The following is an 18,796-nucleotide window of genomic DNA, read 5'->3' on the forward strand; positions in this document are numbered from 1 at the left end:
TAAATACCAATACATGTTCTGGCCCTACTAGGACCTATATTAAATACCAAAACATGTACTGGCCCTACTAGGACCTATATTAAATACCAATACATGTACTGGCCCTACTAGGACCTATATTAAATACCAATACATGTACTGGCCCTACTAGGACCTATATTAAATACCAAAACATGTACTGGCCCTACTAGGACCTATATTAAATACCAATACATGTAGTGGCCCTACTAGGACCTATATTAAATACCAATACATGTACTGGCCCTACTAGGACCTATATTAAATACCAATACATGTACTGGCCCTACTAGGACCTATATTAAATACCAATACATGTTCTGGCCCTACTAGGACCTATATTAAATACCAATACATGTTCTGGCCCTACTAGGACCTATATTAAATACCAATACATGTACTGGCCCTACTAGGACCTATATTAAATACCAATACATGTACTGGCCCTACTAGGACCTATATTAAATACCAATACATGTACTGGCCCTACTAGGACCTATATTAAATACCAATACATGTACTGGCCCTACTAGGACCTATATTAAATACCAATACAAGTTTGTATATTTTGATCAAATATAGAACACGTGTTTTCACTGTTTTATTTCCATCTCCAAAGGCTTTTGTTTAGAAGTGATAGCCCCCTGTCATATTACATTAGCCCTATAATAAAGTGTTTTAAACAAAGCTCAGAGGGGACCGGTATGGGTTTACAAAACAGTAACACAACCCCTGCTCTTCTCTAAGACGATCACTTAATACATGTCCACAGCTAGTCTTCAGTAACACAAGCTGTCTAAACTTCATTCTATGAATCAAAAGTGTCCTATTGAATCTGGAGGTTAAGATGGCTGTCACATCCTATTGAATCTGGAGGTCAAGATGGCTGTCACATCCTATTGAATCTGGAGGTCAAGATGGCTGTCACATCCTATTGAATCTGGAGGTCAAGGTGGCTGTCACATCCTATTGAATCTGGAGGTCAAGATGGCTGTCACATCCTATTGAATCTGGAGGTCAAGGTGGCTGTCACATCCTATTGAATCTGGAGGTCAAGGTGGCTGTCACATCCTATTGAATCTGGAGGTCAAGGTGGCTGTCACATCCTATTGAATCTGGAGGTCAAGATGGCTGTCACATCCTATTGAATCTGGAGGTCAAGATGGCTGTCACATCCTATTGAATCTGGAGGTCAAGATGGCTGTCACATCCTATTGAATCTGGAGGTCAAGATGGCTGTCACACCCACATCTCAACTATCACCCTTACTTTCATATGCCCTGTCTTCAGGTTTTCAGTCCAGAAGGGATAAGAGGACCGGGCTATTGACACAGGGACCTGTAGTAACATGTTTTCAGTCCAGAAGGGATGAGAGGACCGTGCTATTGACACAGGGACCTTTAGTAACATGTTTTCAGTCCAGAAGGGATGAGAGGACCGGGCTATTGACACAGGGACCTGTAGTAACATGTTTTCAGTCCAGAAGGGATGAGAGGACCGGGCTATTGACACAGGGACCTGTAGTAACATGTTTTCAGTCCAGAAGGGATGAGAGGACCGGGCTATTGACACAGGGACCTGTAGTAACATGTTTTCAGTCCAGAAGGGATGAGAGGACCGGGCTATTGACACAGGGACCTGTAGTAACATGTTTTCAGTCCAGAAGGGATGAGAGGACCGGGCTATTGACACAGGGACCTGTAGTAACATGTTTTCAGTCCAGAAGGGATGAGAGGACCGGGCTATTGACACAGGGACCTGTAGTAACATGTTTTCAGTCCAGAAGGGATGAGAGGACCGGGCTATTGACACAGGGACCTGTAGTAACATGTTTTCAGTCCAGAAGGGATGAGAGGACCGGGCTATTGACACAGGGACCTGTAGTAACATGTTTTCAGTCCAGAAGGGATGAGAGGACCGGGCTATTGACACAGGGACCTGTAGTAACATGTTTTCAGTCCAGAAGGGATGAGAGGACCGGGCTATTGACACAGGGACCTGTAGCAACCTCGGGTTATTTACAGGGCAGGTTGTTTAATCTCTTATATCAAAGCAGTAATTTTAGAAGGAGAAAACATATTTTCATTTCCCCTGTCTTCATGTTTTCACTCAGGAGGAATGATGGGACGGGGGTATTGATGCAGGGACCTAGGTATGTACAGGTCAGGTTGAATAAGGGCCCTGCTTGTTTACAGACCAGAGCAGGTTGAAGGTTGAATCTCCCATATCAAAGCCATGATTACAAGAAGAAAAATAACACTTTATTGATCCATTTTCTGAACAGTCTTGGTAACGTCTTCAGCTTTTTAACCACCCAAGACACAAAAACACACCCCCAACAGGTTGGAAACACAGTTTAGTGAGATGAGCAGCAGTTTCCATCAGATTCTGTTGTTGTTACAACAGTTATGTTGTTTCTATAGCCTAGTTCCATCGGTTCTACAGTTCCATCGGTTCTACAGTTCCATCGGTTCTACAGTTCCATCGGTTCTACAGTTCCATCGGTTCTACAGTTCCTCAGTTCTACAGTTCCGCCACCAACTGTGTTAATTTTTTGTGTTTGTGTTCCAAGATTCGCTGCCTGGTCCATCCTCTCCCATTTTCTCCTTCATAATTCACAGACTCATTGGAGTGCTGCTAAGAATAGCTTGTTATTAAGTTTCTTGGCTTGGAGATACACACCACATTATGGTGCACACATATGGTGGAAGGATGCTCTCCTCCTATAGTATGTTCTGTAGAACTAGATGGATGCTCTCCTCCTTCTGTTTGCTCTGTAGAACTAGATGGATGCTCTCCTCCTACAGTATGCTCTGTAGAACTGGAAGGATGCTCTCCTCCTACACCCTCTTTCAGTATGCTCTGTAGAACTAGATGGATGCTCTCTTACAGTATTCCCCATAGAACTACATGGATGCTCTCCTACAGTATTCACCATAGAACTAGATGGATGCTCTCCTACAGTATTCCCCATAGAACTAGATGGATGCTCTCCTACAGTATTCCCCATAGAACTAGATGGATGCTCTCCTATAGTATTCCACATATAACTAGATGGATGCTCTCCTCCTACACCCTCCTATAGTATGCTCTGTCGAACTGGAAGGATGCTCTCCTCCTACACCCTCCTACAGTATGCTCTGTTGAACTAGATGGATGCTCTCCTACAGTATGCTCCATAAAGCCAGAAGGATGCTCTCCTCCTACAGTATGCTCCGTAGAACTAGGAGGCTGTCCTCCTACAGTATGCTCCGTAGAACTAGAAGGATGCTCTCCTACACCCTCTTACAGTATGCTCCGTAGAACCAGAAGGATGCTGTCCTTCTACAGTATGCTCCGTAGACCTAGAATGATGCTCTCCTACACCCTCCTACAGTATGCTCCGTAGAACTAGAATGATGCTCTCCTACACCCTCCTACAGTATGCTCCTTAGAACTAGAAGGATGCTATCCTTCTACAGTATGCTCCGTAGAACTAGAATGCTCTCCTCCTACAGTATGCTCCGTAGAACAAGGAAGATGCTCTCCTCCAACAGTATGCTCCATATAACTAGGATGCTGTCCTCCTACAGTATGCTCCGTAGAACAAGAAAGATGCTCTCCTCCTACAGTATGCTCCATATAACTAGGATGCTGTCCTCCTACAGTATGCTCCGTAGAACTAGAATGATGCTCTCCTCCTACAGTATGCTCCGTAGAACAAGAAAGATGCTCTCCTCCTACAGTATGATCCATATAACTAGGATGCTGTCCTACAGTATGCTCCATAGAACTAGAATGATGCTCTCCTACACCCTCTTACAGTCTGCTCCGTAGAACTAGAATGATGCTCTCCTACACCCTCTTACAGTCTGCTCCATAGAACTAAAATGATGCTCTCCTCCTACATTATGCTCCGTAGTGCTAGAATTAGAATTGAGCCTTCCCTGTTTGTTGTGTTCTAAAACCATGTAAGTTGTCCTGTGTAGTTACGTGCTGATTTCCCTGTCACAGATTCAGTTTAGGCCTAGTTCTGTAAAATCTATTTTAGATGGAGACTCTCCATTGAGCATGCTTTTTAGTCCAGGAGTAGTCTCAATCGGGATCTGGGAAACTATCCCTACATTTTGGTTAATCTCCCTTGAGGAGATGGTCTGAGTGATTTTGTGGCGTGACGCTTCCCTGGCCCTGTCACCAGTCTGCATAGCCCTCTTGTCTTCCACATTCTCTCTCTGTGGTCCTGTTTTAGTCAGCCTCCCTTCCTCCCAGTCTTCCACATTCTCTCTCTGTGGTCCTGTTTTAGTCAGCCTCCCTTCCTCCCAGTCTTCCACATTCTCTCTCTGTGGTCCTGTTTTAGTCAGCCTCCCTTCCTCCCAGTCTTCCACATTCTCTCTCTCTGGTCCTGTTTTAGTCAGCCTCCCTTCCTCTCAGTCCCTATCCTCTGGCTCCTCGCTTCTCTCCCTAGTCAGCCTCCCTTCCTCCCAGTCCCAATCTTCTGGCTCCTCTCTTCTCTCCCTAGTCAGCCTCCCTTCCTCCCAGTCCCAATCTTCTGGCTCCTCTCTTCTCTCCCTAGTCTGCCTCCCTTCCTCCCAGTGCCTATCCTCTGGCTCCTTGCTTCTCTCCCTAGCCTGCCTGCCTGACACCATTAATTGTAGAGGTATCAGCTGTGTCTGGGTCTAGTGTTAATAGCAGAGGTATCAGCTGTGTCTGGTTCTAGTGTTAATAGCAGAGGTATCAGCTGTGTCTGGGTCTAGTGTTAATAGCAGAGGTATCAGCTGTGTCTGGATTTAGTGGGGGACGTTGAAGGGCAAGTGTGTCGACCGGGCCCTTACAGGACAGGAGGGACCTTTCCCATTGGCTAGTAGAGGAATTCCACCAATGATTTGATAGCTGCAGTCATATATTCTCCAGTCAGACTGTCAGTAAACCTGCTTAGATTAGCATGGTAGCTACATAAACAGACAACCCAGTCAGATATTCTCCAGTCAGACTGTCAGTAAACCTGCTTAGATTAGCATGGTAGCTACATAAACAGACAACCCTGGGTAGGTTGGCGGATGGGGTGGCTTGCCAAAATAGGCCTGTGGTGTCATCTCCTCCTCCTCTGGGACTACTAGGGGTCTAGACTACCAGCCTGATTTCCATAGAAACAGCATAGACTATGTAGAGATGTCATGTTAGGTTTAATTATATAGATGGAGTCTGTTGATGTTAGGTTTAGTGATAAAGATGGAGTATGTTGATGTTAGGTTTAATTATATAGATGGAGTCTGTTGATGTTAGGTTTAGTGATAAAGATGGAGTCTGTTGATGTTAGGTTTAATTATATAGATGGAGTCTGTTGATGTTAGGCGTCATGTTTCTAATATATTACCTCAGACCGTATGCCCCCCCAAGACTTCATACCATTCACAGTAACACTTTGGTTAGCGTTATGGGAAGTAGGCTGATATTTGTCCATGGATTCAGGGTAGAGGATCCAGAATGCAGCTGGGTGGATCTGCACCACAGGTAGCGTGGGACGTGGTCTTATCTTAACTAAAACATTTGTCACTGATTGAACTTTGGTTTTTAGGATGAAACTGTCCCTTTAAGGGTTCTGTTGTTCACTAGTCTACATTCCGTCTTCGGTCTGCACCACCAACTGAGGACGGCTTGGCTCTGTCCTGGTTTTATTGGTTTTACACACAAATTCATCCAAGCAATGAAGATGGGTGTTAATCTAGGATAGAGGAGACGTGAAGTCTGAAGTAGCCAGAGAGAAGGAATTTAGAGCAGGAGTTCCAGTACTTTAATCTCATCAACTCCACTGTTTTATTTTGTTTCCTCCTTATTACACTGTTATATAGGCTGGACCAAGGCTGTGTTGATACTGTTATATAGGCTGGACCAAGGCTGTGTTCATACTGTTATATAGGCTGGACCAAGGCTGTGTTCATACTGTTATATAGGCTGGACCAAGGCTGTGTTCATACTGTTATATAGGCTGGACCAAGGCTGTGTTGATACTGTTATATAGGCTGGACCAAGGCTGTGTTGATACTGTTATATAGGCTGGACCAAGGCTGTGTTCATGCTGTTATATAGGCTGGACCAAGGCTGTGTTCATACTGTTATATAGGCTGGACCAAGGCTGTGTTGATACTGTTATATAGGCTGGACCAAGGCTGTGTTCATACTGTTATATAGGCTGGACCAAGGCTGTGTTGATACTGTTATATAGGCTGGACCAAGGCTGTGTTGATACTGTTATATAGGCTGGACCAAGGCTGTGTTCATACTGTTATATAGGCTGGACCAAGGCTGTGTTCATACTGTTATATAGGCTGGACCAAGGCTGTGTTCATACTGTTATATAGGCTGGACCAAGGCTGTGTTGATACTGTTATATAGGCTGGACCAAGGCTGTGTTCATACTGTTATATAGGCTGGACCAAGGCTGTGTTCATACTGTTATATAGGCTGGACCAAGGCTGTGTTCATACTGTTATATAGGCTGGACCAAGGCTGTGTTCATACTGTTATATAGGCTGGACCAAGGCTGTGTTCATACTGTTATATAGGCTGGACCAAGGCTGTGTTCATACTGTTATATAGGCTGGACCAAGGCTGTGTTCATACTGTTATATAGGCTGGACCAAGGCTGTGTTCATACTGTTATATAGGCTGGACCAAGGCTGTGTTCATACTGTTATATAGGCTGGACCAAGGCTGTGTTCATACTGTTATATAGGCTGGACCAAGGCTGTGTTGATACTGTTCTATAGGCTGGACCAAGGCTGTGTTCATACTGTTATATAGGCTGGACCAAGGCTGTGTTGATACTGTTATATAGGCTGGACCAAGGCTGTGTTCATACTGTTATATAGGCTGGACCAAGGCTGTGTTGATACTGTTATATAGGCTGGACCAAGGCTGTGTTGATACTGTTATATATGCTGGACCAAGGCTGTGTTCATACTGTTATATAGGCTGGACCAAGGCTGTGTTCATACTGTTATATAGGCTGGACCAAGGCTGTGTTCATACTGCTATATAGGCTGGACCAAGGCCCTCTATATGATGATCATGTTGGGGTAACACTGTTGATAACCCTCTAGGATCTCTATATGGAGCGGAAACCTATACATAGGATGGCAGAAAGATTAGCCCTGATGAACAAAATGTAAATTAACAAACTTAACTGAAGCAGGAAGTCCTTTCAATCACGAGTCATAGACATGATGACCAATGCATTACAGTCCAGACCCACTAAATGCCCCTGCACAGGCCAATATAACTAATCGTTTCCAGCTCAGGTTCAGGCCTTTGGCTGACCCTGTACAGTGTACTACACTACTTAACCAGGCCTTATATGGCTCAGGAAGTGTACCATAATGTAACCTTTATTTAACTAGGCAAGTCAGTTGAGAATGAAAATCTTATTTAAAATGACGGCCTAACGTGGGTTAAACTGCCTTGTTCAGGGGCAGAACGACATATTTTTTTTTTTTACCTTGTCAGCTCAGGGATTTCATCCAGGAACCTTTCGGTTACTGGCCCAACGCTCTAACCACTAGGCTACTCTGCAGCCTCTACACTCTAACCACTAGGCTACCCTGCCGCCTCTACACTCTAACCACTAGGCTACCCTGCCGCCTCTACACTCTACCCACTAGGCTACCTGCCGTCCAAAGGGAATAAGGTTACCATTTCAGATGCAGCCGTTGAAACATTTTGAACGTTTTGGGGGAGGAGGGTGATCATCGATGCCTCTCTGACGACCTGACTGGGTCTTTTTTTGCCGATCTTAGATGACACGGTCTCAGGGGTGTCTCGGTGACGGGTCGGCTGATCAAGAGATGTGATGACGGACCGTTTACCCTCTGAATAGCCCTCCTCACTTCTCCGAGTGCTGAAAGGAACTCTTTATCTATCGGCCAGTCTACCGTAGAGGGAGAACCGTTCTGGTCTGCGTCCCAAATGTCTCACTATACAGTGCACTACTTCTAACCAGAGCCCTTACTTCCCTATCAGGCCCCTTGTCAAAAGTAGTGCACTATATCGGGAGAAGAGCGTGATTTGGGATGCGAATTCGAAGTCCCTGTTCCATCAGGCTGAATACTGGATGGACGTTCTGAATGAGGAGAAAGGGTTTGTACCTTCATGACCACCGTAGCCTGCTTGTCAATCAACAATGACAGGTGATACAGGTCAGCCAGGGGATTCTGAATGTGGAATGCTGTATAGTTCCATCTTCGAGGCATAGAGTTTTCACTGCAGTTATCGTGTATTTTTCAGGTTGTTCTCTTTTAATAATAGCTATTATTATTCATTAGTAGAAGTTGTCACTTTCTACCTAAAATAACGTTTTGTTTTTTTTGCTGGTATTTTCTTGAGGTCTACACTGTTTTTGACCTGATGTGAAATGTTATATTTACAGTCCGTTGATTAGCTTAGAAACCGTGGCTACATGCAGTAAACTGGTAAACAGTGCTGATGAAACAACATGGTAATCTAGTGTTGTTTAGAATGGACTCCAGTTATGCTTAACCTGAATCACTTTCTCCTCTCCTCTGGGGAGTGATCAACCCCCTAGAGCATCTGTCCCTCTCTCTAACCTGTCTCCTTTCTCCTCTCCTCTGGGGAGTGATCAACCCCATAGAGTATCTGTCCCTCTCTAACCTCTCCTTTCTCCTCTCCTATTGTTCCCTCTATCTCCTCTCCACCTTTTTTCTCCTTTCCTTCCCCACCCCTCTCCGCCTCTCCATCCTTCTCCACCCCTCTCCCTTCTTCCCTCCCACCCTCCTTCCTTTTCCCACCCTCCCCTCTCCCTCCCTTTCTACCCCTCTCCCACCCCCCCTTTCCCTTCCTCTTTGTCAAATGTCTTCCCTGCTAGAGTTTCACCGGTCAACTGTAAGTGCTGTTATTGTGAAGTGGAAACGTCTAGGAGCAACAACGGCACAGCCTCGAAGTGGTAGACCACACAAGCTCACAGAACGGGACCGCCAAGTGCTGAAGCGTGTGAAAATCGTCCGTCCTCGGTTGCAACACTCACTTCTGAGTTCCAAACTGCCCCTGGAAGCAAAGTCAGCACCAGAACTGTTCATGAAATGGGTTTTCATGGCCGATCAGCTGCACACAAGCCTAAGATCATCATGCTCAATGCCAAGACTCTGGAACAGTGGAAACGTGTTCTCTTGAGTGATCAATCACGCTTCACCATCTGGCAGTCCGACGGACAAATCTGGGTTTGTTGGATGCCATGAGAGCGCCACCTGCCCCAATGCATAATGCCAACTGTAAAGTTTGGTGGAGGAGGAATAATGGTCTGGGGCTGTTTTTCATGGTTGGGACTAGGCCCCTTAGTTTCAGTGAAGGGAAATCTTAATGCTACAGCATACAGTGATATTCTAGGGTTCCAACTTTGTGGCAACAGTTTTGGGAAGGCCCTTTCCTGTTTCAACCTGACAATGCCCCCATGCACAAAGCGAGGTCCATACAGAAATGGTTTGTTGAAATCAGTGTGGAAGAACTTGACTGGCCTGCACAGAGCCCTGACCTCAACTCCATCTAACACATTTGGGATTAATTGGAATGCTGACTGTGACCCAGGCCTAATCGCCCAACATTAGTGCGAATCCAAATATCCATGATTTTGGAATGAGATTTTATACGAGCACGTGTCGACATACTCTTGGTCTTGTAATCAATTAACATAAATATGGGTTGTATTTACAATTGTGTTTGTCCTTCACTGGTTTCCCTTTTCTTGTGGCAACATGTCACAACTCTTGCTGCTGTGATTGCATGCTGCGTTGTTTCGCCTAACAGCTATGGGAATTTATCAATGTTTGATTTGTTTTCAAATTCTCTGTGGGAAATATGTGTCTCTAATATGGTCATACATTTGGCAGGAGGTTAGGAAGTGCAGCTCAGTTTACACCTCATTTTATGGGTAGTGTGCACATAGCCTGTCTTCTCTTGAGAACCAGGTCTGTCTACGGCGGCCTCTCTCAATAGCAAGGCTGTGCTCACTGAGTCTGTACATAGTCAAAGCTTTCCTTAAGTTTGGGTCAGTCACAGTGATCAGGTATTCTGCCACTGTGTACTCTCTGTTTAGGGCCAAATAGCATTCTAGTTTGCTGTTTTTTTGTTAATTATTTTCAATGTGTCAAGTAATGATGTTTTTGTTTTCACATGATTTGGTTGGGTCTAATTGTGTTGCTGTCCTGGAGCTCTGTGGGGTGTGTTTGTGAACAGAGCCCCAGGACCAACTTGCTTAGGGGACTCTTCTCCAGGTCTCTCTCTCTCTCTCTCTCTTTCTCTTTCTCTTTCTCTCGAAATCAGTAACTGTTTTATATACAGATGTGGAGCTGCCGCCCCCCCCCCCCCCCTTCACACACGCACACACCCTCTAGCTTTCTTTTACACACTCTCCTCCTCAGTGTAGCTCTTTCTCTCTGTCTCTCTTCTGCCCTGAAAAGACCTGTATGAATAACAACCGTGAGTTCAGCTTACCAGCCAGGCCCCAGACAATGGAGGATGAGTGCATTCATCTCAGCACTCCCAGGAAAGGCTCCAGTTCAGCTGAGCTAGTATTGTGGCCTGACCCCGTCTCACTAGTCAGTCGGAGGGAGGCAGGGGCCCGGGACTTGCTGCCTTTGGAGTGGCTGCTCCCTGCAGAGTGGATGATAGGGCTGTTCTGGCAGTTATGGTTTGGGGAATTCAAAGAGAGAAAGGGGGAGAGAGAGAGATGGTGAGGAAAAAGAGTGCTAGATAGATAGATAGATAGGGGAGAGCTTTATGGAGAGAGAGCGGGGGAGAGCGAGACTGAGATGGGGGGAGAGAGAGAGACAGAGTTAAATTATTTTTTTGTGTCCTCCTCCCCTCTTCTCCTCCTCTTCTCCTCCTCTTCTCCTCCCCTTCTCCCCTCTTCTCCCCTCTTCTCCTCTTCTTCTCCTCCTCTTCTCCTCCTCTTCTCCCCTCTTCTCCTCCCCTTCTCCCCTCTTCTCCCCCTTCCTTGAGTTGAACGTTGTTTCTTTCCGTTTGAATGTTAATATGATTATGTTGTTATACACCTGTGAACTGACGATACAGAAGCACATCGTTGCCTGGAATGTTATTGACATTGAGATTTGTGTAGACTAAAGAGTTAACCTAACTTGAGAGAGAGAATTACGACGGTTTTAAGTTGATGATTGTAAATATTGAACAGTCTAGCAGTTTTAAGAATGCTGGTATTTAAAGCCATGTCCTAGTGAATCCCTGTTTCTTCTCTTTCTACAGGTCTCAAAGGCTGACTTGACAATGGGATCTACAAACCACTGAAGTGGCTCTGACAAAAGAACAGGGGAAACAGGAGGAAAGTAGAGGAGAAAAACACTAAACAAAAGGAGAGGGGACTCTCAGAGAGAGAGAGAGAGAGAGAGAGAGAGAGAGAGAGAGAGAGAGAGAGAGAGAGAGAGAGAGAGAGAGAGCCCTTATTGAACAGAAAAGCGGAGGTTGGCTCGGGGAGGATCAGCTTTGTCCATCGGTGTGAGGTTGGGGGTGCATGCTTGTCCTCTCCAGTGGGCTTCCTCCTTTGTGAGAGAGAGAGAGAGAGAGAGTTAACAAAAGACAAAGAATGTGCAATAAACAGAGAGGAGAATGTCGACCGGCGGAGGAGGCTGGAGCGGGGATGCCTGGTCTGGGGAGGAGAACCAGTGTGGTACTACTACTGGCTGTCCTGGTAGCCATGGTCCAGGGACAGGTGGAGGTAATGGGGGACATGCTGCAGGATGGACCCGGGAAGCTGGAGGCCTCCATGCACTCCTCCATACTGTCAGACTTCCAGGAGGTGGAGGCCTTGGAGTCGGTGGCGGCTACAGTCTATCAGGCTGAAGTAGGAGCAGCAGGGGGGGAGTCAGGAATCCCCGACTCGTCTGCTGTGGTGGGCCGGGTGTTTCAGATGAAGGTCCCGTTGAAGACGGACCACACCAGCAACACTAAGGTGTGTGTGTGTGTGTGTGTGTGTGTGGTGGGGGAGGGGCCTGTTCAATTCTAAAATGTAATTCTATGGCATTTTTACCCATTTTAAACACGTGTGAAACATTCCTGTAGTAAGGACACAGCTTGTAGGCCCTAACTAGGTAACTATTTATCTGTCCATGTCTTTCCACGAGGGCCACAGACACTGGTCCCAGGGTGGCCACCCCACAGAAACTGGTCCAAACCGGTCGGGGGTTGATTGGTGAAACATGCCAACTGTTTGAAAGGCATGAACCCAGCACTTATTCCAGCATTGTGTTGCCTAGTCCCATGATGGCTATCTGAGTCTCCCAGGCTGTGGGTGTAGTCCTATGTCCACAGGATCCTTTCTGCCCTGTCAAACGCATGTTAAAGGCCCTAGTACCAAACACCAAACCCTGAGCCCTTTGTGCATATGGGAAAATCCACCCTGACAGCCGGGCTAAAAGAATGCTAACACCAAGCACTTTTAGAAGAGAAGAGACACACACAGGGCGGGGTACAGCCGTTCATTTCCTCCACAATATTTACTCTAGAAAGTGATTCTTTCTCACTTCAAGCAGATGTCAGATCTAGGTTATGGTTGGTCTAATGGTAGTCTAATGCTGTAGAGGAAAAGCCAACGTCAAGCAGATGTCAGATCTAGGTTGTGGGTGGTCTAATGGAAGTCTAATTATTTTTAGGGTGTCAAATCACAGATCCATGATAGAGTGTGTGTGTGTACACATTCTTGCTTGCGTGCGTGTGATAAACACAAGTATTTGATTTAAACATGTCATATCTACACTGAATATACAAAACATTAAGAACACCTGCTCTTTCCATGACTGACCAGGTGAAAGCTATGATCCCTCAGTGTAGATGAAGGGGAGGAGACAGGTTAAAGAAGGATTTTTATTCCATGAGACAGTTCAGATATGGATTCTGTATGTGTGCCATTCATATGGTGAATCGGCAAGACAAAATAGTGTCTTGGACGAGTGTCTTGGACAAAAAGTGCCTTTGGACGAGTATGGTAGTACAGTGGCAAGAAAAAGTAGGTGAATCCTTTGGAATTACCTGGATTTCTACATAAATTAGTCATACAATTTGATCTGATTCTAGAACATTTAGGCTCTATAGAAGTCTAGATTATTCTAGAACATGTAGGCTCTATAGAATTCTAGATGCTTCTAAGAACATGTAGGCTCTAGAATTCTAGATGATTCTAATAACATGTAGGCTCTATAGAAGTCTAGATGATTCTAATAACATGTAGGCTCTATAGAAGTCTAGATGATTCTAATAACATGTAGGCTCTATAGAAGTCTAGATGATTCTAGAACATGTAGGCTCTATAGAAGTCTCGATCCCTCTAAGAAATGTAGGCTCTATAGAAGTCTAGATGATTCTAAGGACATGTCGACTCTATAGAAGTCTAGATGATTCTAGAACATGTAGGCTCTATAGAAGTCTAGATGATTCTAGAACATGTAGGCTCTATAGAAGTCTAGATGATTCTAGAACATGTAGGCTCTATAGAAGTCTAGATGATTCTAGAACATGTAGGCTCTATAGAAGTCTAGATGATTCTAAGAACATGTAGGCTCTATAGAAGTCTAGATGATTCTAGAACATGTAGGCTCTATAGAAGTCTAGATGATTCTAAGAACATGTAGGCTCTATAGAAGTCTAGATGATTCTAAGAACATGTAGGCTCTATAGAAGTCTAGATGATTCTAGAACATGTAGGCTCTATAGAAGTCTAAATGATTCTAAGAACATGTAGACTCTATAAAAGTCTAGATGATTCTAAGGACATGTAGGATCTATAGAAGTCTCTAGATCACTCTAAGAACATGTAGGCTCTATAGAAGTCTAAATGATTCTAGAACATGTAGGCTCTATAGAAGTCTAGATGATTCTAAGAACATGTAGGCTCTATAGAAGTCTGGATTATTCTAGAGCAAGTAGGCTCTATAGACGTCTAGATGATTCTAAGAACATGTAGGCTCTATAGAAGTCTCTAGGAACATCACCTCCACTCTGCTGATCCTCAACACTAGGGACCCACAAGGGTGTGTGCTCAGCCCCCTCCTGTACTCCATGTTCACCCATGACTGCGTAGCCAAGCATGCCTGCAACTCAGTCATCAAGTTTGCAGGCGACACAACAGTAGTAGGCTTGATTACCAACGATGACGAGACAGCCTACAGGGAGGAGGTGAGGGCTCTGGTAGTGTGGTGCCTGGAAAACAACTTCTCACTCAACGTCAAAAAAAAAAAAGAGATGATCGTGGACAGAAAACATCAGATGGAGCACCCACCTATCTACATCGACGGGACCACAGTGGAAAAGGTGGAAAGATTCAAGTTCCTTGGCGTACACATCATTGACAAACTGAAATGGACCACCCACACAGACAGTGTGGTGAAGAAGACGCAACAGAGCCTCTTCAACCTCAGGAGGCTAAAGAAATTTGGCTTGTAGGCTTAGACTAGAAATCACTGGCCACTTTAAGGAATGGAACACTAGTCACTTTAATAATGTTTACATATCCTGCATGACTCATCTGATATGTATATACTGTTTTCTATGCTTTTCTACTGTATCTTAGACCTTTCCGCTCTGACATCGTTCGTCCAGATGTATATAGTCTTAATTCATTCCTACATAGATGTGTGTGTACTGGGTATATGTTGTGTAATTTGTTAGATATAACTTGTTGGATATCACTTCACTGTTGGAGCTGGAAGCACAAGCATTTCGCTACACCTGCAATAACATCTGTTAATCATGTGTATCATGTGTACAATAAAATTTGATTTGATTTCGATGATTCTGAGGAACATGTACAGTTGAAGTCGGAAGTTTACATACACTTAAGTTGGAGTCATTAAAACTTATTTTTCAACTACTCCACACATTTCTTGTTAATAACAAACTATAGTTTTGGCAAGTCGGTTAGGACATCTACTTTGTCCATGACACAAGTAATTTTTCCAACAATTGTTTACAGACAGATTAGTTCACTTATAATTCACTGTATCACAATTCCAGTGGGTCAGAAGTTTACATACACTAAACAGCTTGGAAAATTCCAGAAAATTATGTAATGTCTTCTGATAGGCTAATTGCCATCATTTGAGTCACTTGGAAGTGTACCTGTGGATGTATTTCAAGGCCTACCTTCAGACTCACTGCCTCTTTGCTTGACATCATGGGAAAATCTAAATAAATCAGCTAAGGCCTCAGAAAAAAAATTGTAGACCACAAATCTGGCTCATCATTGGGAGCAATTTCCAAATGCCTGAAGGTACCACGTTCATCTGTACAAACAATAGTATGAAAGTATAAACATCATGGGACCACGCAGCCGTCATACCGCTCAGGAAGGAGAAGCGATCCTTCTCAAATCAATCCCAGAACAACAGCAAAGGACCTTGTGCAGATGCTGGAGGAAACAGGTAAAACGAGTCCTATATCGACAAAGACCGCTCAGCAAGGAAGAAGCCACTGCTCCAAAACCACCATAGAAAGGCCAGACTACGGTTTGCAACTGCACATGGGGACAAAGATCATACGTTTTGGAGAAATGTCCTCTGGTCTGATGAAACAAAAATATAACTGTTTGGCCATAATGACCATCGTTATGTTTGGAAGAAAAAGGGGGAGGATTGCAAGCCGAAGAACCCCGTCGCAACCGTGAAGCACGGGGGTGGCAGCATCATCTTGTGGGGGTGCTTTTCTGCAGGAGGGACTGGTGCACTTCACAAAATAGATGGCATCATGATGGAAAATTGTGGATATATTGAAGCAACATCTCAAGACATCTGTCAGGAAGTTAAAGCTTGGTCACAAATGGGTCTTCCAAATGGACAATGACCCCAAGCATACTTCCAAAGTTGGGGCAAAATGTCTTAAGGACAACAAGTCAAAGTATTGGAGTGGCCATCACAAAGCCCTGATCTCAGTCCTATAGATTTTTTGGGGGGCAGAACTGAAAAAGCATGTGCGAGCAAGGAGACCTACAAACCTGACTCAGTTACACCAGCTCTGTCAGGAGGAATGGGACAAAATTCACCCAACTTATTGTGGGAAGCTTGTGGAAGGCTTCACGAAACATTTCACCCAAGTTAAACAATTTAAAGCCAATGCAACCAAATACGAATTGAGTGTAAACATCTGTAAACTTCTGACCCACTGGGAATGTGATGAAATAAATAAAAGCTGAAATAAAATCCTTCTCTCTACTATTATTATGACATTTCACATTCTTAAAATAAAGTGGTGATCCTAACTGACCTAATACAGGGAATTTTTACTGGGATTAAATGTCAGGAATTGTGAAAAACTGAGTTTAAATGTATTTGGCTAAGGTGTATGTAAACTCCTGACTTCAACTGTATGCTCTATAGAAATCTCTATAGAGCATACAGGTAGCCTAGTGGTTAAAGCATTGGGCCAACCGAAAGGTTGCTGGATCGTGTCCCCTAGCTGTCAAGGTAAAAATCTGGCGTTCTGCTCCTGAACAAGGCAGTTAACCCATTGTTTCTGAATCTCCTTTTCAACTACTCGGAAAGATGGAGAGAAAGAAACATGTTCAGTTTGCTTGAATGTCCTGGCAAGTGGATCTGTTACAGTGAAATCAGCCTGTCTCTGATAAATGGAGAAAGATATCCCTGTTGTCTATACTTCCCCGGTGGTGCTCTACTCCCCTCCTCTCCAACGATGGCAACCAGGCAGCAGGACTCTATTTTTCTCTTTTCCTCTCTGTTTCCCTGAAACCCCTCTATTCGGACACACAAAGACTCACATTGAAACCTAATTAGGCTTGGCAGTGTGGCAGCAGAAATCTTCTATTAGTAGGATGGATGAAGGACCCAAGATAAAAATGGAAAATTTGAGTCTCTCAGTTCTCTGGTCAGATGTAGCCAAATCATTCCATCCAGAGTGGCTTGTACCAGTCAGAGTCCCTCCCTCCCTCCGTCCGTCCTTCCATCCATTCTCATTTGTTAGGTTTTGATTCCCCTCTGCATAGAAACTAAGCAGGGTACCTACCACTGGTGTCATGAAGTTCAAGCCAGTCTTGGTGAGACTCTTTAGGGTGCAGTCTCAAGCTACTAATTTCTTTCCAGCTTTCAAATCGGAACATTCTTATCTTCTCCTCTACCCTGCTACTCTTACACTGGTCCTTAGTGCCCTACTTTCTATTCTATTAGTGTACAAAGAAGGTAGTGCACTATGTTTCCTGTCAATATACCTGGTAAAATAATGGTTAATAAACAACTCTAAGTGGGGAGGGGCATATAAAATCTCAGATTTTTCCCCAAATTCTGTTTTATATTTTCCCAAATAGTTTTCTCAGTTTTATTTTTTACCATGTTTTAGATGTGGTTTTATTTGTCATTCTCAAAATTACAATTGTTCATAGACAAATAATAGGATGTTCTGAGTCCATGTAAAAAAAAAATCACATTTGAATAACTTTTTTTTAGGTCTGGAAGAAAACAAACAAATTGGGCATCTGGCCCTTTAATTGGGCATCTGGCCCTTTAATTGGGCATCTGGCCCTTTAATTGGGCATCTGGCCCTTTTAATTTGGCGTCTGGCCCTTTTAATTGGGCATCTGGCCCTTTTAATTGGGCATCTGGCCCTTTTTAGTTGGGCATCTGGCCCTTTTAATTGGGCATCTGGCCCTTTTAATTTGGCGTCTGGCCCTTTTAATTGGGCGTCTGGCCCTTTTAATTGGGCATCTGGCCCTTTTTAGTTGGGCATCTGGCCCTTTTTAATTGGGCAACTGGCCGTTTTTAATTGGGCATCTGGCCCTTTTAATTGTGCATCTGGCCCTTTTAATTGGGCATCTGGCCCTTTAATTGGGTGTCTAGTGAGTGAGGAATGTATCGTCTAATGTGCCTGTCTTGTGATGGTGCTATACTGCTGCTGCTCATGTCATGGCAAAGTTACAATTGATATGTAGCAGATACAATTGATATGGCGTGGTAGGGTACCCTAGTGGTTAGAGTGTTGGACTCATAACCTAAAAGGTTGCAAGTTCATATCCCAGAGTAGACAAAGTACAAATCTGTCGTTCTGCCCCTGAACAGGCAGTTAACCCACTGTTCCTAGGCCGTCATTGTAAATAAGAATTTGTTCTTAACTGACTTGCCTAGTAAAATAAAAATATATACTTCTGTTTGGAAAGTCAACTTTGCAGTTAACATTTAATTAATCATGTGAGGAAACCCACACTACGATTATCATGTCAACTGTCTACACTCAAATGTTGTGCACAAATGTGTTTACATCCTTGTTAGTGAGCATTTTATCCTTTGCCAAGATAATCCATCCACCTGACAGGTGTGGCATATCAAGAAGCTGATTAAAACAGCATGATCATTACACAGGTGCACCTTGTACTGGGGACAATAAAAGGTCACTCTAAAATGTGCAGTTTTGTCACACAACACAATGCCATAGATGTTTCAAGTTTTGAGGGAGCTATTGGCATGCTGACTGCAGGAATGTCCACCAGAAATGTTGCCAGATAATTTAATGTTCATTTCTCTACCATAAGCCTCCTCCAACATCGTTTTTAGAGAATTTGACAGTACATCCAACCGGCCTCAGAACCGCAGACCACCTGTAACCACGCCAGCCCAGGACCTCCACATCCAACTTTTTCACCTGCGGGATCGTCTGAGGGGGGGGGGGTGGGGTTAATGGGGATGACCTGCTTCCAAGTGGGTGGGCCTGGCTCCCAAGTGGGTGGGCCTGGCTCCCAAGTGGGGTGGGCCTATGCCCACCCATGGCTGCACCCCTGCCCAGTCAT

At 44.4% G+C, this 18,796-nt stretch overlaps 1 protein-coding gene across 2 annotated transcripts in view; it reads left to right on the forward strand.

The window, feature by feature from the left end:
- The window catches only part of dag1 (dystroglycan 1), a 61,761-nt gene that overhangs the window by 29,217 nt on the left and 13,748 nt on the right, over window positions 1-18,796 (forward strand). For both annotated transcript variants that reach the window (XM_021610760.2, XM_036984238.1), the window contains exon 2: window positions 11,266-11,968. In XM_021610760.2, coding sequence (XP_021466435.2) covers window positions 11,603-11,968 — 366 coding nt within the window. In that variant the 5' untranslated portion in view covers window positions 11,266-11,602. The remainder of the gene's footprint in view (window positions 1-11,265; window positions 11,969-18,796) is intronic.

This window comes from Oncorhynchus mykiss, chromosome 7 (assembly GCF_013265735.2).
Source record: "Oncorhynchus mykiss isolate Arlee chromosome 7, USDA_OmykA_1.1, whole genome shotgun sequence".
Lineage (NCBI taxonomy): Eukaryota > Metazoa > Chordata > Actinopteri > Salmoniformes > Salmonidae > Oncorhynchus > Oncorhynchus mykiss.